General features: G+C 41.3%; 2 protein-coding genes across 21 annotated transcripts in view; both read left to right on the top strand.

Annotated features, from left to right (window-relative positions):
* Window positions 1-4,767, top strand: part of LGR4 (leucine rich repeat containing G protein-coupled receptor 4) — a 60,911-nt gene extending 56,144 nt beyond the window's left edge. For all 4 annotated transcript variants that reach the window (XM_021401081.1, XM_021401083.1, XM_021401084.1 and 1 more), the window contains exon 18: window positions 1,761-4,767. In XM_021401081.1, the coding sequence (XP_021256756.1) occupies window positions 1,761-3,037 (1,277 nt within the window). In that variant the 3' untranslated portion in view covers window positions 3,038-4,767. The remainder of the gene's footprint in view (window positions 1-1,760) is intronic.
* CCDC34 (coiled-coil domain containing 34) overlaps window positions 7,228-22,208 on the top strand; it is a 93,761-nt gene continuing 78,780 nt past the window's right edge. For 3 of the 17 annotated variants that reach the window (XM_021401115.1, XM_021401116.1, XM_021401117.1), the window contains exons 1-3: window positions 7,249-8,931; window positions 11,063-11,195; window positions 13,554-13,661. In XM_021401115.1, the coding sequence (XP_021256790.1) occupies window positions 8,675-8,931; window positions 11,063-11,195; window positions 13,554-13,661 (498 nt within the window). In that variant the 5' untranslated portion in view covers window positions 7,249-8,674. Of the gene's footprint in view, window positions 8,932-9,880; window positions 10,217-11,062; window positions 11,196-11,239; window positions 12,900-13,553; window positions 13,662-22,208 lie in introns of those variants that run through there. The other 14 variants (XR_002440104.1, XR_002440105.1, XR_002440106.1 and 11 more) reach the window with 11 other exon arrangements.

The following is a 22,208-nucleotide window of genomic DNA, read 5'->3' as shown; positions in this document are numbered from 1 at the left end:
GGTGATACGTTACACGAGTTAAATCTTTGAAGCCTTTAACTTTCTTATTGCCCATACCAGAGATGCTGTAGCTCTACAAGGAACAAAGAGCTTGTTTTACAAGTTCACAATTTGCCTTGTTTTTCACCAGTCCCTCCCATGCTAACAACTTATTTTCCCTGCTGCGCTGTTGTCTGGCCATAAGTAGGACACTCCACCCACCACCTAAATTCTGAATCATTGCTCATCCCGTAGATCCACTTTCCACTTTGCCTAATGGCAGGAATGGATTGCTGAACTCGAGCAGCAAAATTCATCCTCCCTAGCACGAATTTTCCCGATGGGTTCGGAACATTCGTGTTCTTTGTCTAAAGATGTGCCATGATGCAGCGATTAGAGAACAGACTTCAAATTGATTTTGGAAACGCAACTCACATTTAAATTATTGAATTTCCTAAGTAGGAAGTTGCTTTCATTTTTGAGTAGATTCAGTTTAGATCCCGTGAGGACCTCTTACTCAGGAATACCTGCAGAAGGAAAGGGAGGAGAGGGAGGGAGATTTACTGCTTGTTCTGCTGGTCTGATAATCCAATTAGCAGCATTATTTCTTACTCAGGAACGAAGCTTGCTCGTTCAAACAAACAAAAAGATTCTTTCCTGACTTGTCACCTCAGTTATTTCTGCAAGTTGCTTGAGGCCCTGGGAGATGTTTGCGCTGACGTTGAATCTCTCTCTGCAGCCAGCATAAGGATTGGATTTTGCTTACCTTTTGCTTGCCTAGAAGGGGGGTGGGAGCTGTACGGGGCCGGGGCTCTGGGCTCTGGCTGTACAGCTCAGGAGCCGCTGTCAAGCCCGGTTTGGCAGCGGGCTTTGGTGGTTTTTTGCTTTGCCTTCAGCTCACGGAGGGCCTGACTGCATGGAGGGATCCCTTGGTATTGTGTTTAGGACAATTAGCAGAGCCTAATGGGGATAAAGGAGAAGTTAAATTCTTCTAATTGTTACATAAAATCAGTGGGATTTCCCTATGGAATAAATAGCAATTAGAAGGATTAGAAGGGTAAGCAGAAACAGTGACCTTTTTTCTGGTCTTGCCTCATATTATTTTGCTCGTTAGACATTATTGTTTAAACTTTTTTTCTTTTACCACTTAGTTCTTCACCTCAGTTGCAAAAGAAGAAGAAAATCCCATTTTTTTAATATGAATTTCCAAGCTCACAAAGCCTTCCAGGAAGACGCAGTCGGGGAGAGGACTCGTGGTGAATTTCTGTCCCTATTAAAGCTGATAAATTGAATTTGTCGGCTGTTTTACACGTGTTCCCTCGTGACCAAAAGCAACTCTGGAAGGCACGTTTGTGAAGCAGGTCTTAAAAAAAGAAATCCCTACCCCTTATAAGTTGGTTTTGAACTTTTGATTTTTGTATAGTTAACAACTTTTTTATGAAGTATGAAATCCCGGGGGAAAAAAAGTGTGTAGGTGACACTAATAAAAGCTATTTTGAGGAGCTAAAAGGTGGTTAAGTTTGTTTACCTAGCTTGTTTATTCGAAGGATTCCCAGGTGACCATTCATCACAGTAGTTACTATTTCAGGCATAATTAATTAGTCCATAGCTTCAGCAGAACAGCTTACTTTCAAGTGACCTATTTAGCAGTTCAGCTGGGTACTCTACTCATGAATTAATGAACGAGTAGCGCTCTTGTAAAACATTTGAAAATCTTGCTTATTAAGGCACAGTTTTTTTTATCCCTAAATTGCTTGTCCTTCTGCTTTTTTTTCTTCTAGGTGCTTTTAAGCCTTGTGAATATTTACTGGGAAGCTGGATGATTCGACTTACTGTCTGGTTTATTTTTTTGGTCGCTTTGTTCTTCAACCTGCTTGTCATTTTAACAATATTTGCCTCCTGTGCTCCGTTGCCATCTTCCAAACTGTTCGTAGGTCTGATTTCTGTCTCTAACTTATTGATGGGAGTCTATACTGGTATTTTAACCTTCTTGGATGCTGTCTCTTGGGGAAGATTTGCTGAATTTGGCATATGGTGGGAGACTGGCAGCGGTTGCAGAGTCGCTGGCTTTCTAGCAGTATTTTCATCAGAAAGTGCCATTTTTTTCCTGATGTTGGCGGCTGTTGAACGGAGCTTCTCTGCGAAGGAGATCATTAAAAAGGGGAAAAGCAATCGCCAGAAACAGTTCCAGATCGCAGCAGTAATTGCTTTCCTGTGTGCTGTGGTAGCAGGATGCTTACCACTCTTCCATAAAGCGGAATATTCGGCGTCGCCCCTTTGCTTGCCTTTCCCCACTGGAGAGACGCCTTCGCTGGGCTTCACCGTAACTTTAGTGCTCCTGAATTCACTGGCATTTTTGCTGATGGCTATTATCTACACTAAACTCTATTGCAACTTGGAAAAAGAGGACCTCTCCGAAAACTCGCAATCCAGCATGATTAAGCACGTCGCTTGGCTAATCTTCACGAACTGCATCTTTTTCTGCCCTGTTGCGTTCTTCTCGTTTGCACCGTTGATCACCGCGATCTCTATCAGCCCTGAAATAATGAAGTCTGTTACCTTGATATTTTTTCCGTTACCCGCGTGCCTGAACCCAGTCCTCTATGTCTTCTTCAACCCAAAGTTCAAGGAGGACTGGAAGCTGCTCAGGCGCCAGGTGACCAGGAAGAACGGGGCGGTCGCCATCTCCGTCAGCGCCCAAGGGGGCTGCGCGACGCAGGATTTTTACTATGACTGTGGCATGTACACACACCTGCAGGGCAACGTCGCCGTGTGCGAGTGCTGCGAATCGCTCCTCCTGTCCAAGCCCGTGCCGTGCAAACACTTGATCAAATCCCACAGCTGCCCCGCGCTGGCGGTGGTGCCTTGCCAAAGGCCGGATGGCTACTGGTCGGACTGCGGCACCCAGTCGGCCCACTCCGACTACGCAGACGAAGACGACTCCTTCGTGTCGGACAGCTCAGACCAAGTGCAGGCCTGCGGCCGGGCCTGCTTCTACCAAAGCCGAGGCTTCCCTTTGGTTCGCTACGCCTACAACATACCAAGAGTGAAAGACTGAGAGGCTCGGCCGCCGGCTCTCCTGACGAGGAGGTACCACGCTTCACTTCCAGAGACCGTTGCCTCTTTCGGCCTTTCCGAGCAGGAAGCACTTTTGTAATCGTTGTTTAGTGTCGTTTGTAAAGAAAGGGAAGTGGGCAGTCATTTCTTGAGCCATACATTTAAAAAGAATTAAACGAATAAACGAATTGCCCTGGCTGTAAATAATTGGTCAACCCAATTTGTTCGCCAATGTTTTTACTCTGTCCAAGCAATAGCGGTTCCTTTTATGCCGTTTTTACATGCTGACGGTCTGTTTCCATGTTGTACTCCAGCTGTATTTTACTTCTGCTGTCGGTGAGGTAAGTTCTGATGATTTTTTTTTTCTTGCCAAAGCACAATATAAAGGACAGCTGTTAATATTAAAGAAATTATTTTTAAATGTGACTTTTCTATAAGTGAGCAACAACTCTCTTGCTAGCTTTGTATAGTGTATTCAGCATTGAATCTCAGGATGAATTTTACTGCAGGGCCAAAAAAGGGATTAATTCTCCCGTGCGTAACTGTGAGAGCAATATGGGAACGCCGTGTTTGTTTTGTATTTCAAGCCAACGTTCAAAACTTTTCTTTTTGAAAAAGATTGTTGCGGTGAAAACACTTGTAATCCACACTATCTGCAGACGATGAAATAAGAATATTAACAGCTGTCAGGAACAGTAGGGCTGAAGGCGTTTTTGGGTGACAATGCATTAATTCAGGTGAACCACAGCCATCTTTTCCAGTATTACGCAGTCGGGTCACGCTGTTAGAAGGAACTCGGATGCATCGGGCCGTGTGTTAGCAGTGCTGCCAACGTACGCGGCTCACGTGTTGGTAGAAAAAGACTGGCTGATATTCTCCGGCCTCTTGAATGCTAGGGCTTCCCAATAATGTCTGTGAGCAGGTTTAGATTTTAGCCAATGGAGAGCAAACAGAAAGGAATTTTTGCAATAAAAGAAAAGCATTGTTGCCAGTTTTTTTTTTTAGTTTTTTTTTTTTAATATCGAGTGTGAAGTACACTGTGGAAAGGTGCTGATTTTCATGTAAATCAGTGCATTATTTTTTTAACCCGTTTATGTCCTGAGATCCAGATGATTTAAGTGATCCCAATGTATCTACATTTAGTTTGAAATCTTTATATCTGATCGATACAAAATTATGAATGCACAATTAAGTAATTAAGTTGTTTGAACAATATGATAAATCAAGAGCAAATTCACTGCCATCCCAGTCAATCTGGAGACATTCGTAAGATTTAAAGCTAGATTGCAGTTTTGAGAATTAACCTGTATATACTGTTCATACAATGAATTTTTATCTTTGTATTGTAAATTATTTGATAGAACACATGATGGGAAATGTGGCTTCACTTCATTTTGTTAATTAAAGCTACCTCCTAAACAATAGTGGCTGCCAGTAGCAGAATGTTTAAAATGTGGTTTATATACTTTTTGCATTGTAAATAGACATGGTTGTATATTGTCACTGTAATAAAAACAGAATCCTTGTATATCAAAATCATGTAGTTTGTACAAAATATGGGAGGATTATTTACTGTATGCTGTTAATTTTGTAAGCCAAAATATTCACATGTAAAAACAGAAGAAAACCAACCCAGAGCTGTTAGTTCTTATATTTACACTCACGAATATTACACCTGCAATTAGCATGGAATGTTACACTGAAAGCAAATAAAGGGTACGTGAACATTGATTGTTATTTATCTCTGTTTTTAAAAGGTTTCAGCTGAAAATGGTGCACAGGCACGAAGCTGTAGACAACAACCAGCAGAAGTAATGTGGTTAGGGTTTTGGGAAGGAAAAGCCAGCAAAACAAGAAAGTTGCCAGTTTACTGTGGATTCAGTGGATTCACCATCTCTGATTAATGCAGCCTCTTGGTCTGCAAAAGGTTAAAACCTTGAACGAAGTACTTATCCTTTTGCAAAGCAGTCTCTTTAAGACATACATGATGTATTGTAGGTAAGCTCAAGTGCTTTTAGTATGACTTGGAAGATCGCACAGATGCTGATTGTATGTTTTCGTAGCATTTCCATTGTTTGAAGCCATAATTTTGGAAGAGCTGGTTTGTGAAACGCTCCCTCTGTTGGCCGGCTACTCACAGGTGACAAGAATATTTTGGAAAATGAAAACAGATTTCAGATGCCATTTTATAATCGGTAGGGAAATCCAGCTATCAAGCTCCGAAAAGCCACCTGCGTTTTCTACAATGCTCCTGATTAAGGAGGGGCATTGCCTTCTGTTTTACAAATGCGTCTTCACTGAAGTGCTTTTAAAACAGTCAAATGTTCTTCGTTTGGAATTGCGGTATTTAATTATGCGGCATTATGTTTTTTGAGTTGTTGTGCTAGTGGCTATCTTTTAATGCAGTCAGCCCAGCGTCTTGCAGCGTGCTCAGGGTTTAACAGCTGGTAGAGGAGAAGGAATGCAAGCCGTAGCTGCTAAAGTCAATCCTTTAAGAAGCACTGCTGCAGAACTTGCCTGTCTCGGCATCGCTAAACGCCCAGCACCTGCGGACAATCACTTGAGAAGAATGCAGAGAAATCCAGCCACCAGGTACTTAATCCCTCCTTTGTCACACATTTTTGCTGGGTGTTGAAAGCAATCCTAAGCAACTGTTGTGCTGAGCCCCAGCACCAGGTGTAGCAGGCAAAAAGAATCTGCTGTTGACTTTAAGCAAATGAAAGCTTTTGTGAGCAAGGAGAGGATTCCCTTTTTCTTCTTCCTCCTACTGTTGAGAGGAAGAAGCTTTCTCCAGTGGCGCGGAGGGAAAAACTGAAGGTGCCAGAAGTTGTTGCTGAGATATTCCACACCTTCTCCCCATTGAGGAGTTTATGGACAGCTGTTACCTCGCTCTAAGAAAGTATTCTGGTGAGATCCCTTAATCTGAATTAACATAAGTAATGTATCTACTTGACAACTGTTGGGTTTAGATCCCTTCCACCCTTTTCCATCACGGTAGAAATTCCTGAGTTTAATCACAAATTTACTCAGAAACGTCAGAGTTGTAGCAGGATACTTTTAACTTTGATTACAATTTTTAAGCCTTTGGTTTTAATTTACAGGGTAATATTTTTAATTAAAAGCACAATGTACAGTTCATTTCATGCGTACTCTCAATTTAATAACTTTTAATTACCTAGATACTTTTGATCTTTTACTGCGTGTATAATAAGTTTATTTTTAGCTAGAGATTTTTAATATTGCCTTTCGTATACTTTACAGGAGTATCTGAGCAATTTAGTCTCGAGCTAGACTTCAATTGACTGTGATTCAGAAAATAAGGAAACAAATGAAAGGTGGAATGGGATAACGCAGTGTAAATGACTGTGTTTTGTTCACTGCTTGTTGCGCTCGGAGGAGGAACGGGCACTTTCCATACTGCAATTGTGGCGCTGCACTATTAAAAAAAAAACATTATTTAGGTTTTACTTAAGGATACTAGTTAATGGTGAATATGACTATATTTACTATAAGGAAATCGTTTAGATTTGAGGGTAACAACATATGAGTTTCATCACTGGTTTCCAGTAAAAAAAGAAAACATGACCTACTTGTGTCTTTTGCAAACGTCAGTCCCAGAGTGAGTGAATAAATCTGCTAATAACTGAAGTTTTAAATGAGGACTGAGGTAAGGATTTTGCGTAAGTAGCTCAACAAGTGAAGGCTGTTCAACAGCAGTAGGGTTATGATCTCCAACCAATACAAAAACAGATGTATTTTGAGTAGAAGGTGAAATCCAGCCAGCTGAGTGGAGCTGGACTTACGCTACTGAATTGTAAAGATGGGATTTTACTATAAATTTGTTTCACAGGATTCTTGCACGTTCCCCTAAAGAGAGAAGCTCATCTTCTCAAGGCTGTAGTCCTTGAAAAGAGATGGCTCCGTATTTGCAATGACCAGAAAGCCTGAACTGGGACTAGTAGTGGGAATGGCGTACTGCAAGGATGAGAATGGGCCAGGAAATGAGGGAAAACTGAAGGCAATCCAAGAGCACTTAAATCAAGCAGAATTATGGATGCAGGCATAGAAATAGCTGGTCCAGCGGCAGAGGCAGCGTTCAGTCAGCTCTGACAGTAAGTACGGAGCTAAGAAGTTTTGTGCTGCACCTCTTTTCGCCACACCAGAAAATGTGAAGACTCAGACTTCTCAAATTGAACTACGTATATTCAAATTATTTTGTTTTTTTTTCAGTTTGTGAGTAAAACGTAGACGTGCGTTCTTCATGAACGTCTGTTTGGTTGGTATCGGCTAACTAAAGGCATGTAGCCCGTGCCTTAGTTTGTGCCTCGATTTATTTATTTTTATTTATTTTAGTAGAATTGTTTTATGTTCTGTCAGTGTCCCTGAATGCAAGTGTGGAACTAGACGTTACTTCTGAGAGCAATCTCGTTTGATTCTTTTCGTTAAATCAGACTAGTGTTAATTAAATTCAGCTGAGAGGTCCTTGTGTTCTGTGAGGCTGAGCTGATCAGGTTACAGTCCCATTTCAAAAAATATCTCACAGGGGCTGTTGGCAAATTCGCACGTTTCATAGAGTTGTCAAATCAGGATAGCTAATAATCCAGAGTCGTTGATTTATGTCTAGAAGCGAATTCGTTCCTATGTTTCAGCCACCTGTAAAATGACTTAGCACCGTTTTCTGTGGAAAATGGTTTTTCAAGTGCTGCGGATGATGAGTAGGAATTATGCGAGCACACTGCTAGAATCATTTGGAAGTTGAGGCGCGTCGACTGTCATTGAACAGACCCAGTTTATATTATAGGTCTGTGCACATGGGTTTACTCTGAACTTAACTTCCTGTGCCGTGTAGCTTAAAGCACACAGAGTTCGGTTAGCTCTGAAAGACTGAACGTAGGTTCTGTCGAGGTGAACGCTTTGGCAGATTTATCACAACAGTAACAGCTGCAGGGCACGTGGGTGACTGCATCCACATGTGTACATGTATATATGGGAATCCTTGCGTATATATATATATTCATTCTTTACATTCAGCTTGTGGCAGCTTGCGTTCTTCATCATGTCAGCTTGGTTTTAGGCTTCACTAATAATTATTACTTCTTGCCATGGCAGATGCTTTTTAGAGGCAGTCTTTGCTAGAAAAAGCTCACAGAATTAGTTTCGCCGTTAAACACGTCCATTTTGATGCCCGTCAGTCCTTCCACGACCACAGGAGCAACGTAGCATCTGAGCATGCAGGATTCCCGTTTCAATCCTCAATAGTTTGAAAAAAAATCACATTGTCTGGGATCTTGCCGGCATTAACTCGGGCACAGTGCCTGCTGTGGAGCTGGCGTGAGAAGCGGGGCACAACAGTAAAAGCCCTAACGCCGATCTTACACCTCTGCTTCTCTTCAGTCTTGGATATTTCTGCTCTTCCAGTGCTTTAATTCCCCAGAAAATGAACTGGCCTTGGTACGATATGCTCAAATTATCTTGGTCTGCAGCTTCTTGACGCACTTTTTTCTGTGTACGTTCCAGCCGGCTAGGGGCCCGTCCCTCAGGAGGCGACCGTCCCCCCCCGTTCTCCCCCTGCGAGGCCCCATCTGCAGTCCTGTGTCCAGAGCGCGCATGCGCGGGGCGGTGCCGCTTGCCGGTCTCCATGGCGGCGGCGCGGGGCCCGCCGGGAGCTCGGCTGTGGGCCGCGGCGCTGCGCGGGAACGCTAACGGCCGTCCCCTCACGCAGGTGCCTGCCGCCGCCATGAGGAGGGCCGCGCGGCCGCCGTCCCTCTGCGGCTCGGAGGACGAGGAGCCGCTCAGCTCCTCCTTCCCCGCTGCCCGGCGCGGCTCCCGCGGGGGCGAGGAGGAGGAGGGGCCTGGTTCGATCTCGAATGCGGCATCCCGGTGGGCGGTGAGCAGGTCGGTGGGGCGGGGGAACCAGAGCTCGCCCGGCTGGGACGCTGCGCGGGGTCCCGCAGCGCGGCTCCAGCGGAGGGTGAGGCAATGTGGGCCACGCTGAACATCCCAGGGAAATGCTAGAAAAATCTGGGGTAAACGCTCAGATGCGTTCAGAAGCTCACTTGCAGGCCTTCCTTTTACTCCTCGTAGGTCAAGGAGGGAGGGTTTAGATTGGATGTCAGGGGGAAGTTCTTCACAGAGAGAGTGGTGAGGTGCTGGAGCGGGCTGCCCAAAGAGGCTGTGGATGCTCTGTCCCTGGAGGCGTTCAGGACCGAGTTGGACAAGAGCCCTGGGCAATCTGATCGTAATCTGATCAAGTACTTGATCTGGCAGCTGTAAGTCCTGCTTGTAGCAGGGGCTTGGAACTTGATGATCCTCGGGTTCCCTTCCAGGCCACTCTGTGATTCTAATGAGTGTCTACCAAGTAGTTCTCGCGTGCCACTGCCAAGGTTGCAGTTATAATAATAAAAAAACATTTCTCACACGGCCACGCTCCTCCTCCCCGCTGTTTCTCAAAGAATCATAGAATTTCTCAGGTTGGAAAAGACCTTCAAGATCATCAAGTCTAACCACAACCTCACCATACAACCCTAACAACCCACCACTAAATCATGTCCTTGAGCAGAGCGTTGTTGTTCTCTTGAGACTACATAAGAATTAGCCAGAGGCAGACATTTGGCATGAGAAAATTAGTATTTGTAGAAGAGATAAGCTGAAAAGGAGGCCTTGTGTAATGGTGTTAGGTGTTGTCATCATTTCAGTATAGATCAGCATTACGTCGGATGGTGTGACTAGGATGGTGGATGCCATTCTTCAGACTTGAATTTTAATGCCAAACTCATCTAATTTAATTTAAACTACTTATTGAAATACAAACGTACGCTTGTGAGCATGGTACTTCGTTTTACTTACTCCGAGGAAAGCCATGAATGTGCCGGCATTCTAGCAGGGGGTCCAGCAAAATTCAGGTTTTGTGTGGATTGCCATGGCATCGGCAGGAGGTGGACGGCTCTGTGCCAGGAGGGCTGGCCTGCAGCAGTCTTCTCTGCACGTTGTGTGTCTGTGTTCTGCCGGTTCCATCGCACTGCCACATCTCTAATTCCTTGTGAATATGCGAGACGTATAAGTGTATTTAAAAATATACACTTAGAAGATTAATTTCGGGAGCATTAACGTAATATGCTTGTTGGGATGCCTCTTTCATAGCTTAAGCAAACAGAGTTACTCGCTGTAGTGAAGCGTGTAGGTAGGTGTTTGCAGAGTGCATATAAAATATTAACGTGAAGCCTCATGTCACTGTTTTGTTGTTAAGAAAAATTTCTGCGTGAGAGGAAAGCTTAAAGAAATCTGGCATGTTTTCAATGTTGTTTGTTGAATTAAAGCCTATTTGTACTCTCTTACTTAGGAGGGAGTACAGGTACAGAATATTATAAAACATATTTCTTGCCTGGAGGTAGGATCATTGCATTACGCGTGAGTGAAGTTATGAGCGAGTTATGCAAGGTGTTCTGCTAAAAGTCATACCTCATGTAATATCCCTAAGTGTTGTGCACAAGCCGTGTTTTTTAAGGCGTATTCCCTGCGAATGTGCTTTATAGAGGAAAATTTTGACTCAGAATGAATGGATTCTGAGTGCTGAAGCTATTCGATATCCTCCGATTCTGTAGGACTTGGAGGAGTGAAAATAATCGTGATTTTACTTTGTTTTTGCAAAAGGCTGCTTGCCACTTTGAGCCTCTCAGTGAGAGGATGTTAATGTAAAATCAGTGATTTCCCTTGTTCTCCATACGTGAGAAGAGAGGCGACGCTTCCACGTTTCTGTTGATAGGTGTTGGTTAGTTCATAAAAGGTCATGTTTGAACCTGTTCCACAGTCTGGAACAGAAAGAAAAATCGCAAGCTAGAATTTGTTAAGTAGAACGTAAGGGGGGTGGTGAGGAACGCAAAATAAATGCTGCCACACAAGTAGAAAAATAATCTAATTTTTGTCACAATACAGATAAATGTGATTTTTTGAGACAACAGCACTGGGTATATTTTCAATCGAAGTTCTATCAGGTAATATTCTTTTACACTTCTCATTTTTGTCTCAGGAAGGTTGATGACTTTGAAATAGCAGAAGGAAACGAGCAGTCTCCTTTGAAAGATAATCTTTCGCCGTGGGAAGAATGGTTTATTGAAAAAGAGAAGGAACTACGTGCCCGCTTACGAGCTAGAGCTGCAGAGGTGAATATATCTTAGCCTGACATCAAATCTAGTAGCAAATAGCAAGTACCAAATATCAGGGTTCTATTTTCTGTTGATTTTAGAAAAACTAGCCACGCTGTCCATTATTTGTAGTTTCTTTAGATCTCTGTAGCATTAGTGTTTGACAGCAGCAATGTGATTTGTGCCGTGAGCATTCTCTTTTGCTACGCGTTGCACGTCGTTGAAATGGTGCTCTTTAATATTTTGCTTATCCTCCCAGCAGGTAATGGCTCAAGTTGAAAAGAGCATCATGTATCGATGTAATTTGTACCTTGATTTTCATCATGGTTACATATGCCTGTGTGTAGGTAGTATAACACGACAGGGTGTGTGCTGGGCGTAAGCATTGCAAGCTGCTTGGTTATACATGAGACACGGTGTTGTTCCCCGCTCAGTGGGTAATTGCACAACTTGCTTGGTGTCGTTCCCCAGACTGTGCTTTTACACGCCAGGGTTTCTTTCCCTCCTTCCATCTTTTGCCCCCCTTGCAAACCAACAGTTCTTGAACACTGAGACTGGGGCAGAAGTAAGTGAGCACTCTATCTTTTCTTGATTAATATATTTGTAGTTGCAGTTGATTGAATGATACTATTGTTTAAAGTCAAATTGGGAGAATTGGGTAGCGGTTAGAATAATCACATCAAAGTTAGATAATTTCTCGCTTTAGTTACTGATTTACCATTTGACCTTGAACAACGACCTGACTTTTCTGTGATTCACTTCATCTCTAAAGTGTATGTAACGTATAGATTTTTTTTTTTAATGTGGGTTACCTCACGCTGTTTCTAGAACTCCCACCACTGCAAGGTCTTCAAAGAGTGTTGTAGAGGTCAGCAAAACACCTAAATAGTTTGCTAATCCTCAGCAACATTTTCTGGTCTATTCGTGTTCCCCACACGTTTCACAACCTTCCCTTCAGATTCTAGTTCAGTAACTGTCCCCGTTTTGATGTGTAAGCGCAAAAAATAGAGCCAGAGTAATTTCTGCTGTCGTACCGCAAATGTTGTTTCTCTATGGACTTCTCATATGGTCTTGAGGAGGAACTAAAGCGATTTATTCTTATACATCACATAAGGTTGCTCTCTTAAATATCTATTAGAAGTAGTTATAGGACAAGTGTTTCTTAAAGCCAGGTAGAAAGCAATGGTAAATGTTTTCATTTGGGGGAACGGATAGAGTTGACTCTTCGGTAAGATACCAGAATGGGACGAAGTGTGTGATTGCGATATAAAAATGTGTTACTGCATTTACATATTAAAAGTGTTCCAAGCTAGTATCCTAAGAGACAAGTTTCAAGTCCTGGAGTTTTTGCTGATGACAACACTGAGTCTGCCCTGAATGTGGGAAATGTGGATACACGTTTGGAGTGGATAGTGGGTACAGTCCTTAAGATGCTTGCGGGACCATCACCATTTATCAAAACCAGGATCCCTGTGATACGATTGCCTCAGAACTCAAAAGAGATGTTAATTGTTTAAACTTTGCCTCAGCAACAACTATATTTTCAAATTTTGTCTGGATTGTAAGTGTTCTCTTCAAGCGCTCTGCAAGCTCCTAGTTTTTCTTCATGTCTTACTAAATTCAAAACCAGCGTCATAGAAGAGGAGGTTCTCTGTGAAACTGACTGCACTTTAGGGACCATAACATAAGTTTAATGGAAGTAATTCCATCTGGAGCTTGAAGGTACGAATTCTCATTGACAAATAATACTTTGTTCTGATGTTACTCTTAGGGATACTAGATGTCTGAAATTACCTTAATCATGATTTTTCTTTATTGATTCATTTCCTCAAAGAGTCGTAAGTAATGGTGTATTTACTGTATGTCTTGCAAAGATGAAATACTTTGGAATTTCTTCTCTTATATTTAAAATAAGGATCTAGTTCTGAAATTTGATGAAATCCTTAAAAATTTCAGTTTCAATAAACTTAAGCCCTAACGTTCCCGTAGCTTTGATACTATATGTCACAGGTGAGTAATACAGCACTTAGCTTTGATGCCTTCCTGAATGCAGAGCAGCAAACCATCTAAATTTTAAGTATTGCAGAAAAGTAGTCGTACCAATTGAGATCCTTTTGAGGACGTTTAAATAAGCCAAGGAGGGATTTGTTTTGTTGTAGTGTTCCCAGAGCCCAACAAAAGTATCTGTTTGCAGTTCATACTGTAAAAATTATATGTTTCCATTGGTTATATTTCAGAATGTTTCTGTGTTAACTGTCATTCATTTTTTCCAAAATCTTGATGAAGACAAGTATTCCAAATGTAATTTTTAACTTTTGAGCATACTGGTATATGTAATCGTGACATATTAAAGATGTGTGCTTTCTCTTTAATTAGGAAATGAATATACAGCTTGAGAAAATGAAGCAGAGGGAAGAATTTGAGAGAAGGAAAAGGATAGGTGAAGAGAAGCACAGGGAATGGATGCAAAAAAAAAGAGAAGAGGTAAATAATACTTCAGCTGCAAGTATTCTGGCACATGCTGTGCTTAAGTAAACCTATGTACAATTTACTTAGACTGTTTGGACAACCACGTTTTCAGTTTGCTGAAGGAAAAACTGTTCTAATTGAAAATTACCAAAACTTGCAAACACAGTTAACCAATTTTCCACGACTGATTTTTTCTTTCTTTCCCATGAGGTATAAAGAGATTTGTTTTCTGAATACTCAGATAACTGATCGTTGTCCTACATCTTTTGCAGCAGCCATCTGCTAATTACAGCTGGGTTTCTGGTCTTCGGTATACCCTAGTCTTTCTGACTTCCTAGGTTCAATGCCTGAGCATATTGATTATAGTCTACAACTTAACTGCAATGTCTCGTTCACCGAGTAGAGCCAGAAAAAGGATTTAGTTAAGTACTATTGCGGACAGGCAAATAGTATGGTAGAGTTCAGAGAGATAATTGAGGTGTGAGGCCAGATTCAGGAAATTCTCGGTAGCCCACAGCTAGCGACTGGGAATTTCTTCATCTAAAAAGTCGTTTCAGAATGGGATCGGGAAATCTCGTTCAGTTCTCCGGAGAGGATGCCAAAGTCCCATGTCAGAAGCAGCCACAATCCTGATCTCAGCAGGACACTGTACAGCTCTCTCTCAAACAATCAGCGTGTGCACTGAGTGGCAAAAATAGAAAAGTTTGGGAGATTTGGTTTTGTTTGGCCCCTGGTAATTCATGGGCATATTTGTTCACTGTTTTATGGTCTGAAGCAATTCCAGTTTATTACTGTTCTGTACTGCTGGTTCTTAGTAAAATCAGATGAAAAATTTCATAATAGCACTACTTTGGCTAGATATCAAGGGCTAATAGGTTTATCTTCACCATTTCATCTTCCAGTTTAGTCTAGGGCCCCTAGAAAAACTTGTGTTTGAACATAGCTTCCTAATTTCTTTTAGCTTTGGTGCCGACTGGATGATTAGCGTAACCTTGAACTACAGCAATCCTGATTTAAGCGTTTATTATAATGTAGAAAGGGACCTTCCTTATTAAGTACACAGCAAAAAGTAGAAGATGGATTATCCAGCACAAACAATGACTTGTTCCTCACCTTAAAAAAAAAAAAAAAAAAAAAAAGCAGCTTCCTGCATGCAAATATTCATTGGGTTAAATGAGTGCGAGTTACGTGTTAAAACTGTTCACAGTTCAAAGCGGTGAAGTACATCAACAACTCTCTCAAGAGTGTCTATCTCAATCAACTTCTGTACATCTCTACCTATTTGTGTCCTCCTTGTAAATTTATCTTTGTGGGTTTACTGATGAACTTTTCCTTGCTGTTGTCGATGGGACCAGTAACATCATTTCACAGAATGGGGTGGGGGGGGAGAAGTATCTGTGTCTGGACTTCTACATGTTATGTTTTGAAAGCTTATGGTCATTGCTAGGCCGTGTCCCAAGTACTTACCGAGACTAATCTGTTTTTCATTTAAATCAGATGATTCATTGGCTTGTCTTTTCTGTAAACCACACTCAAATGAAGAAAAAACTGATCTTTGAAGGCTTAGCTTTCTTCAGGATGTTAACATTTGTGCTGCATAGCCATCCGCGCTACAAGTTCCCACAAGATGATCTGTGGATAACGCATACTGAATAACAAGCATGCCAATTCAGTGGCTAAATCTGCGTTTGTTAAAGATTTCACATGAAGTTTAAGGTTGGATTCATGAAAACTTGCTGTGATTTTTTGTCAGAGAATGTGTGTACATGTGCAAAAGGTCTCGTTATTTCCTCCTATCGGTGGGAAAAGGTGCTCCTTGAGGGCAAAACTCCTTTTTCTTCACTAAAACAAATATTAAGCACTCATTCTGTTTGTATCCAGTTGGTGATTCTCGCCTCTTTGTGTAGAATACAGAAAATACTTTACTCTACAGGAGACAGTCCTTTTGGGGGTGTTACCTCTGTGATCTACCTGGACTTCTCCAAAGCCTTTGACAGGGTCCCTCATCACATCCTTCTCTCTGAATTGGAGAGGTATGGATTTGAAGGATGGACTGTTTAAAACTGTGCAATGTGAGGTTTTTGCACGCTTCCAGTCTTTTTGCATGAATTGTTTTTGAGAATCAAGATGTCATCACCTTTTAGCAAACTGTGATGTAGACCAGCTTTTGTGATTTCAAAGGTTGAAAGTGAACTAGAAACAGTATTTTGAAATATGAGCTATCAGCATTCTAAGCTGTGAAATATGTATGGAAATATAAAGAAATTTTGCAGCTCACAAGGAAGGAAAACCTTAATAAAATCGGCTGTCAGGTGCTATCGTGGTTCTATTAGTGCCTTCAAAATTTACGAGTCATTAAGGTACTAGATCTCTGCTGGACAAAAACTATTTTACTTTCTCTGTCTCCTGAGGTTGAGTCATTTGTGGGCAGACAGTAAATTGTCTGTCTGGTTTGTTCTGTTTTAGATGTAATCGAGCTCTATGTTACAAGTCACGGGAATACTGGACAATATATTTTAACTCTGAAGGTATCTCCGGACATGGAGTTAGATTCCAGAAGAAAATTTGAAACCAACACTAAAATCTTTTTCTTCGTTTTTGGTAGATTTATAGATAAAAATGAGGTGTGTATGATTATAAACGCTGAGAAAGCAGAGTTGTCCAATGTCATGTTTTCATGATTAACGAAGACTTACTTTGAGATGGATTTGACTGGTACACACAACTGGACTTTGAGCAAAACCATTAGAACGTGTCTTGCTGTTTCTGATATGCTACAATGATTACTTGATTGCTAATTGCTGTAGTTAGACTCCAGTTTGGTAAGGAGCTCTATGCAGACAATTTACGGCTGAACTGCAAAGCTTAAAAAAGGAACTGGCATCCTTGATCTCCCTTCTCATCACATAGGTACATCTTGAATAGGTATTGAAAACCAACCACTGTTTCATGTCTTCGGATTAGAATTAGTGGTTGTGAAAGCTTAATTTCTTTCATGTCTGTTCATTCTGAATGCTTTTTGTTGTTGTCATATTTTTTATTACTGTTTTTGTTCTAGGTTTCGTTAACCACAGATGTGTAAATGTGTTAACGTTATGTAGAGTAAAGTTGCGAGAGATAAATCTGACATAAATATACACGTAGTTTATTTGGGGTTGAAGCAGTGCAGCTCTACAGAAAGGTGATAAATCTTAGTGCCATAGGTAGATTTTTAATACCTTCAAAATATCTGGAAATTCCATCTCTGCTTCCTTCCAAGGATTTTTCTCTCTTATCTAAATGCTGATGGATGAACGTGTGATTAGAAGACTGTGGCTGGATGTAAAATGAGCAGCAAAAGTTTCATAGGTGAGGCTGTAGATGTTCAGAGCTGATGGCTCGTTCATACTTTCTTTTGTACTACTTCCTTTGAAGACCACCACTGTTCAGAGTTTGTCCAAAATGGTCTGTACCGGTTTTCTTCACAGCGTGACCAGACGCTGGTTCTACTGCCTCATTGCTTCCTGTGGAAGTTTCTGGCGGTGCTGGTAAGAAGCTTGTCTTCTGTTTTGGAAAATAAGTAAGCTGCTGACTGAAGCCAGTTTGGTGTTTTGGTTTTGTTTTGTTTTGTTCCCTCATCTGCCCTTGAGTTTATAAATTAAAACATATGTAGCCTTCTTCCAGGAAGACTTTACTCTTAAAACTTCATTTCTCGTGGATGAGGAGCAGTACAGAGAACTCGTCGGTTTATAAAACCGCTGTCTTTCCAGACTCCCTTTCTTCTTTACTCTACAGCCTTTTCCAGATATTTCTGCAAAGAACTGAGGATGGTTTTGATGATGGACTTCTGTACAGTCTCACACTAATTGTTCTTATCTTCATGTAAACAGGGCCCCAGCCCCTACCGTTATAGTTTCTAAGCATAATCTGGGTTGAAGATTCAAGAGTGCTGTGTTTACAAGTCTGTATGTGAAGAACCCCAGTTACATATGAACGACTCCCTATTGTTTTGCCATAGAATAGGAAGCTTGTTGTTGACAGTAGCAAGTTTTTTTTTTCTTTTTTTACGTAACTGTTGATCCACAGATGTGAAGTCTCTTTGGTTCCTATCAACAGCTGTGGGATTGAATGCTTAAATTAGCTACATTTAAGTAGTGATATAGTGATGAAGTGCAGTCAAATCAGAGTACCGGAGGCTTTCAGAAATGCGTTGTGGATGCATGAACTGTGAAATGTCTGTAAAATAATGTGGCCACTTAATTCTTTAGAATAGTATATTCTTATAGGAAGTTGCTAAAAGAAATTTATGAATTAATGCAGAATAAGATATTTGAATTCAAGGTAAGGGCTGATGACAGTAGTTTTTGATTAAACTCTTAAATTGACTGATGCAGTTCTCTTCATGCTCTACACTCTATTTAATGTATTTTCCCGTCCTGTGGTATCCACCTTTATTAACTGCAAAACTACTTCATTTTTAGAATAATGGTAGAATATAGACTTAGACATACCAAGAGAATTCAATTCATGTATATGCTTAAGTGTATGTATAGAAACTTCCATTATATATTGTTGTTGGCTAGCCCTGGTGGGCAGCTAAGCACCACACAGCTGTTTTCTCACTTTCCTCTGTACCTTCCCATGCAACATCAAGATGGGGAGGAGAGCTGGAGGAGTGAAAGAGAGAAAGCTCACGAGTTGAGATAGGGGCAGTTTAAGAGATAAAGCAAAAGCTTCACGTGCAAGCAAAGCAAAATAAGGAATTAATGTACCGCTTCCCACTTGCAGGCAGACATTTAGCCATTTCCAGGAAAGCAGGGCTTCATCATTCCGAATGGTTATTTTGGAAAACAAATGCTGTAATTCCAAATGTCTCCCTCTCTCCCCTCCGTCTTCCGCCCAGCTTTTATTGTTGAGCATAATCTCATATTGTACGGAATATCTCTGGTCAGTTTTGGGTCAGCTGTCCTGGCTGCATCTTCTCCCAGCTTCATGAGAACCCCCAGCCTACTTGCTGGTTGGGCAGCACGAGAAACAGAAGGCCTTGAGACTGTTCAGCCTTATAGAAAACGGTGGTGTGTTACCAACATTGTTTTGGTCACAAACCCAAAACGTAGAACCCTATAAGCTACTGTGAAGACAATGTACTCAATCCCAGCCCAAACCGGTAAGTGTATATCATACACATTGGTAACAGTAACTGAAATCTCAAGAGCGGAATGTTTGCATCCTAAACAGCTCGAATGGGCTGCCCGGGATGGCAGTGGAGTCACCAGCCCTGGAGGTGTTCAAGGAACATCTAGATGCTGTGTGAGGGACATGGTTTAGTGAGAGCTATTGGTGATAGGCAGATGGTTGGACTGGATGATCTTGAAGGTCTTTTCCAACCTTGGTGATTCTATGATTCTGTGAATTCTCTAACTCATATTGTTAATATCCTTGTCTTTAACTTGCATATAATATTCACTGTTATATTAATGTGACATCCAGCAAAGCTGTGAGAATAAATAGTAAAATTACACACTGCATTGGAAAAAACAAAATGTTCTGATACCAGTGTTAATTTGACTAACATCTCTTGCCCCGTCCCTGGAGACATTCAAGGCCGGGCTGGTTGTGGCTCAGGGCAGCCTGGTCTAGTGGTTGGCGACCCTGCCTAAGGCAGGGGGGTTGAAACTAGATGATCTTTGAGGTCCTTTTCAACCCAGGCCGTTCTATGATTCTGTGATCTCAAATGCGTTGTGTCATTGACTAGAGAATAAGGCATTGCTTTTTATTTCTTGTTCAAACTAAAGATGAGCAAAAAAAGGTGTTACTCTTAGAATTTTGATGGTCAAATTTTTTATTCCTCTGACTTCTTTCAGACTCCCTTTGATTTGATTTTTTTTAAGGCTCCCTTGCTTGCTGAAAAACACCATTCTAATGTGAAAAATTACAGGATGGGAGAATTCGCTGTTGTTGCTTTTTCATTGAAAAATACATCTTTTTATCATTTACTTGGCTTTTGGCTGACAATCCTTATGAGGAAGAGGCAATAGGAAACATGAAAGCTAGGACCATCACACTATGAAATAATAAATAGCAATATTCTTGGAGACAACTTCTCTTTCTTGGTATGCTGCATGAGTCCTCCCAGAAGGGAGACTTAGATCACAACCCTTTTTCCAAGGACTTTGCTGATTGCATATTAACTCTTGCTATTGTTAATACGGCATACAGATTGTTCAGCACTTTGAGCATGACTTTCAAGCTAAAAAGACACGCTCATGCTGTCTTTCTTCCAGTTAATGAATATTTAATGAATATTTAATTTCAGTTATGCGGGAGTGGTATTTTTCAGCATCTAAACTTGGAATGTGAAATACATTACAAAATAGTCTTTTTTTTGAAGTACAATGTTTGATGTTTCTTGACGTGGAACTTACCTTTGAGGTTGTACAAGGCCAATGCTATGGATATAATTTTAGGTTGTACTTGGATCTTATTTGTGTAAGGCTTACCTTGAGATTTCTGTAGTAGAATGAACTAGTTTCTCATGTTTCGTGTTAAAAGGAATTGTGGGTAGTCTTGCGGAGGTTAAATTTGGAGTGGCAGATGATAAAAATACGAGTGCGTGCGTTTTGTGGCAGCTTTCGTGGAGTCTGCATTCTTCTGAAGACTACAAAGAGTATTCACGGACCAAATACACAGAGACTTTCTGCTTGTCACTTACATCAAATACCCACATGACAATTCTTTTAAGAAACACGGCTCAGGAGAATGATTCTGTATCTGTAACTCTTAGAAGCCTCCAACTTCTAAACTGCAGTAGAGTCTACATTGACTTTGTGTTCGTTGTTGTAAACCTGCCTGTTGGTAGTGTTATGCCACTGATCTCCTTTCTCTCCTCTTGCCAGTTCTGGAGAGGTTATAGAAGTATTCATGTGAGCCAGGGTCGGTGATTGAGCTGTGTAATAGGGCTAAATTGAAAAGATATTAACAATTGGCTGAATGACCTATATTTCTGAGGTTGCTGAATGCAACTGACGTTCCGGATTGCTGTGAAGTTATATGAAGAAATTTGCATAGATGTTTTGATGTTGACAGTGTGGTCTTTTCCTGTATTTTGCCATCATTCAGTATAAAATGATACTGGAATACAGAACCTAAGACGTCAGAGCTATTAAATACAACCATCGGGCATGTCTGAAAAGAAAAACACCATTCATACGCTGTAGAGTGGAGAACAAGCAAACAATTGCTGTGAGAAGTATCTTAAGAAATAAAACAGCGTGCATTTCTGGACATCATTCTATTCATAGAATCACAGCGTGGTTTGTGCTGGAAGAAACCTTTAAAGATTGACCTCTCTACCATGAGACCGTGCATAGAAAATGCAGAATATAAAACGGCTTGGCAGTTGATCCTTTTTACAGCCTCTCATTGAATTATTAATAAGAAAATACAGGAATGTATGTTTTATTAATTTTCTTCCAGTTGGATATGTTGTCTCTGTTTGAGCGGTAATTGGGCTGTTTTCTGCCTTAGAAACTCTTTCTGACAGAAGGCAGAAACGCTAAGTAAAGTGTGATGCCTCGTCAAATGTAAAATTCCTTTGGCAAGTCTCAACACGTCCATAGGTCTGATTTTTCTTGAAAGGTTAATAGTTCTGTCGATGAGACATTGGTTTGGTACTGACTCAGTAAGGCACACACTGCCTACTGAATCACCAGTGCTGCTTTGTGCCACGGCTGGCTTCGTTCTGGGTGGGGGATTTCCAAGTACCGACCCAGCCCAGTTGTTATTAGGTTCCGAGGCCTGATAGGATCGCAACCCATAGCAGTGAAACCTTCGGGCCAGATTTGTATCCTTTCTGCTTAATAATCTGTTTGGGTGGGGTGGCAGGAGAACAGGCTCTTCCTGCAGTAAGTAATGGGATGTTTTACAATCAATACCTTAATTTATGCAACGTGTGTAATCATATTTTAAAGCGTATGTAAACCGACTAGTGGTTTAGTGAATAGGGTATGTCTGTTTGGAACACAAGATCAAAGAGAATTTTTAAAACCCAATCTGACAACGCCACACAAACAAATTATATAATTTCCCTCCCCCTGACATATGTGGAAGGAGTGTGAAGGAAGGATTGAAGAAAATGCACATTAATGTGCACATTCCTAGCCTTTTTGATAGACTTGTATAAGAAAAAGTAATGAGAATAGGAGGAAGCTGGGAAGGCTGGAGTGACAGGAGCCTGACATGAACCAAATTATTAAAGCAGCTGGAAATGTGATGTAAACCACCTTTCTGAAGGAGGAGTTGGTTTGTGCTAGAGAGAAAAAGGAAGCATTTCTGATTTATTTGCAGAATAACTTCTGGGTGGCTGCAAAGTGTGCTCTTCTATAGTGACTCTCCCAGTCCTTGCGATACCTCATTGGAAGTAAAACTTTAGCAATAGCTTTGACTGTCATGGTCGTCTGCATGGCGTTTTGTTGTTTACATGGGGCCTTATTTAACTTCGGGACAGCAGAGATAGCAGCTAGCGCAGTCTCCCACAAAATCCTCGTCTCCAAATTGGAAATGTATGGATTTGATGTGTAGACT

Source organism: Numida meleagris, chromosome 6 (assembly GCF_002078875.1).
Source record: "Numida meleagris isolate 19003 breed g44 Domestic line chromosome 6, NumMel1.0, whole genome shotgun sequence".
Taxonomy (NCBI): domain Eukaryota; kingdom Metazoa; phylum Chordata; class Aves; order Galliformes; family Numididae; genus Numida; species Numida meleagris.
This window is presented reverse-complemented; position numbering and strand designations above follow the sequence as displayed.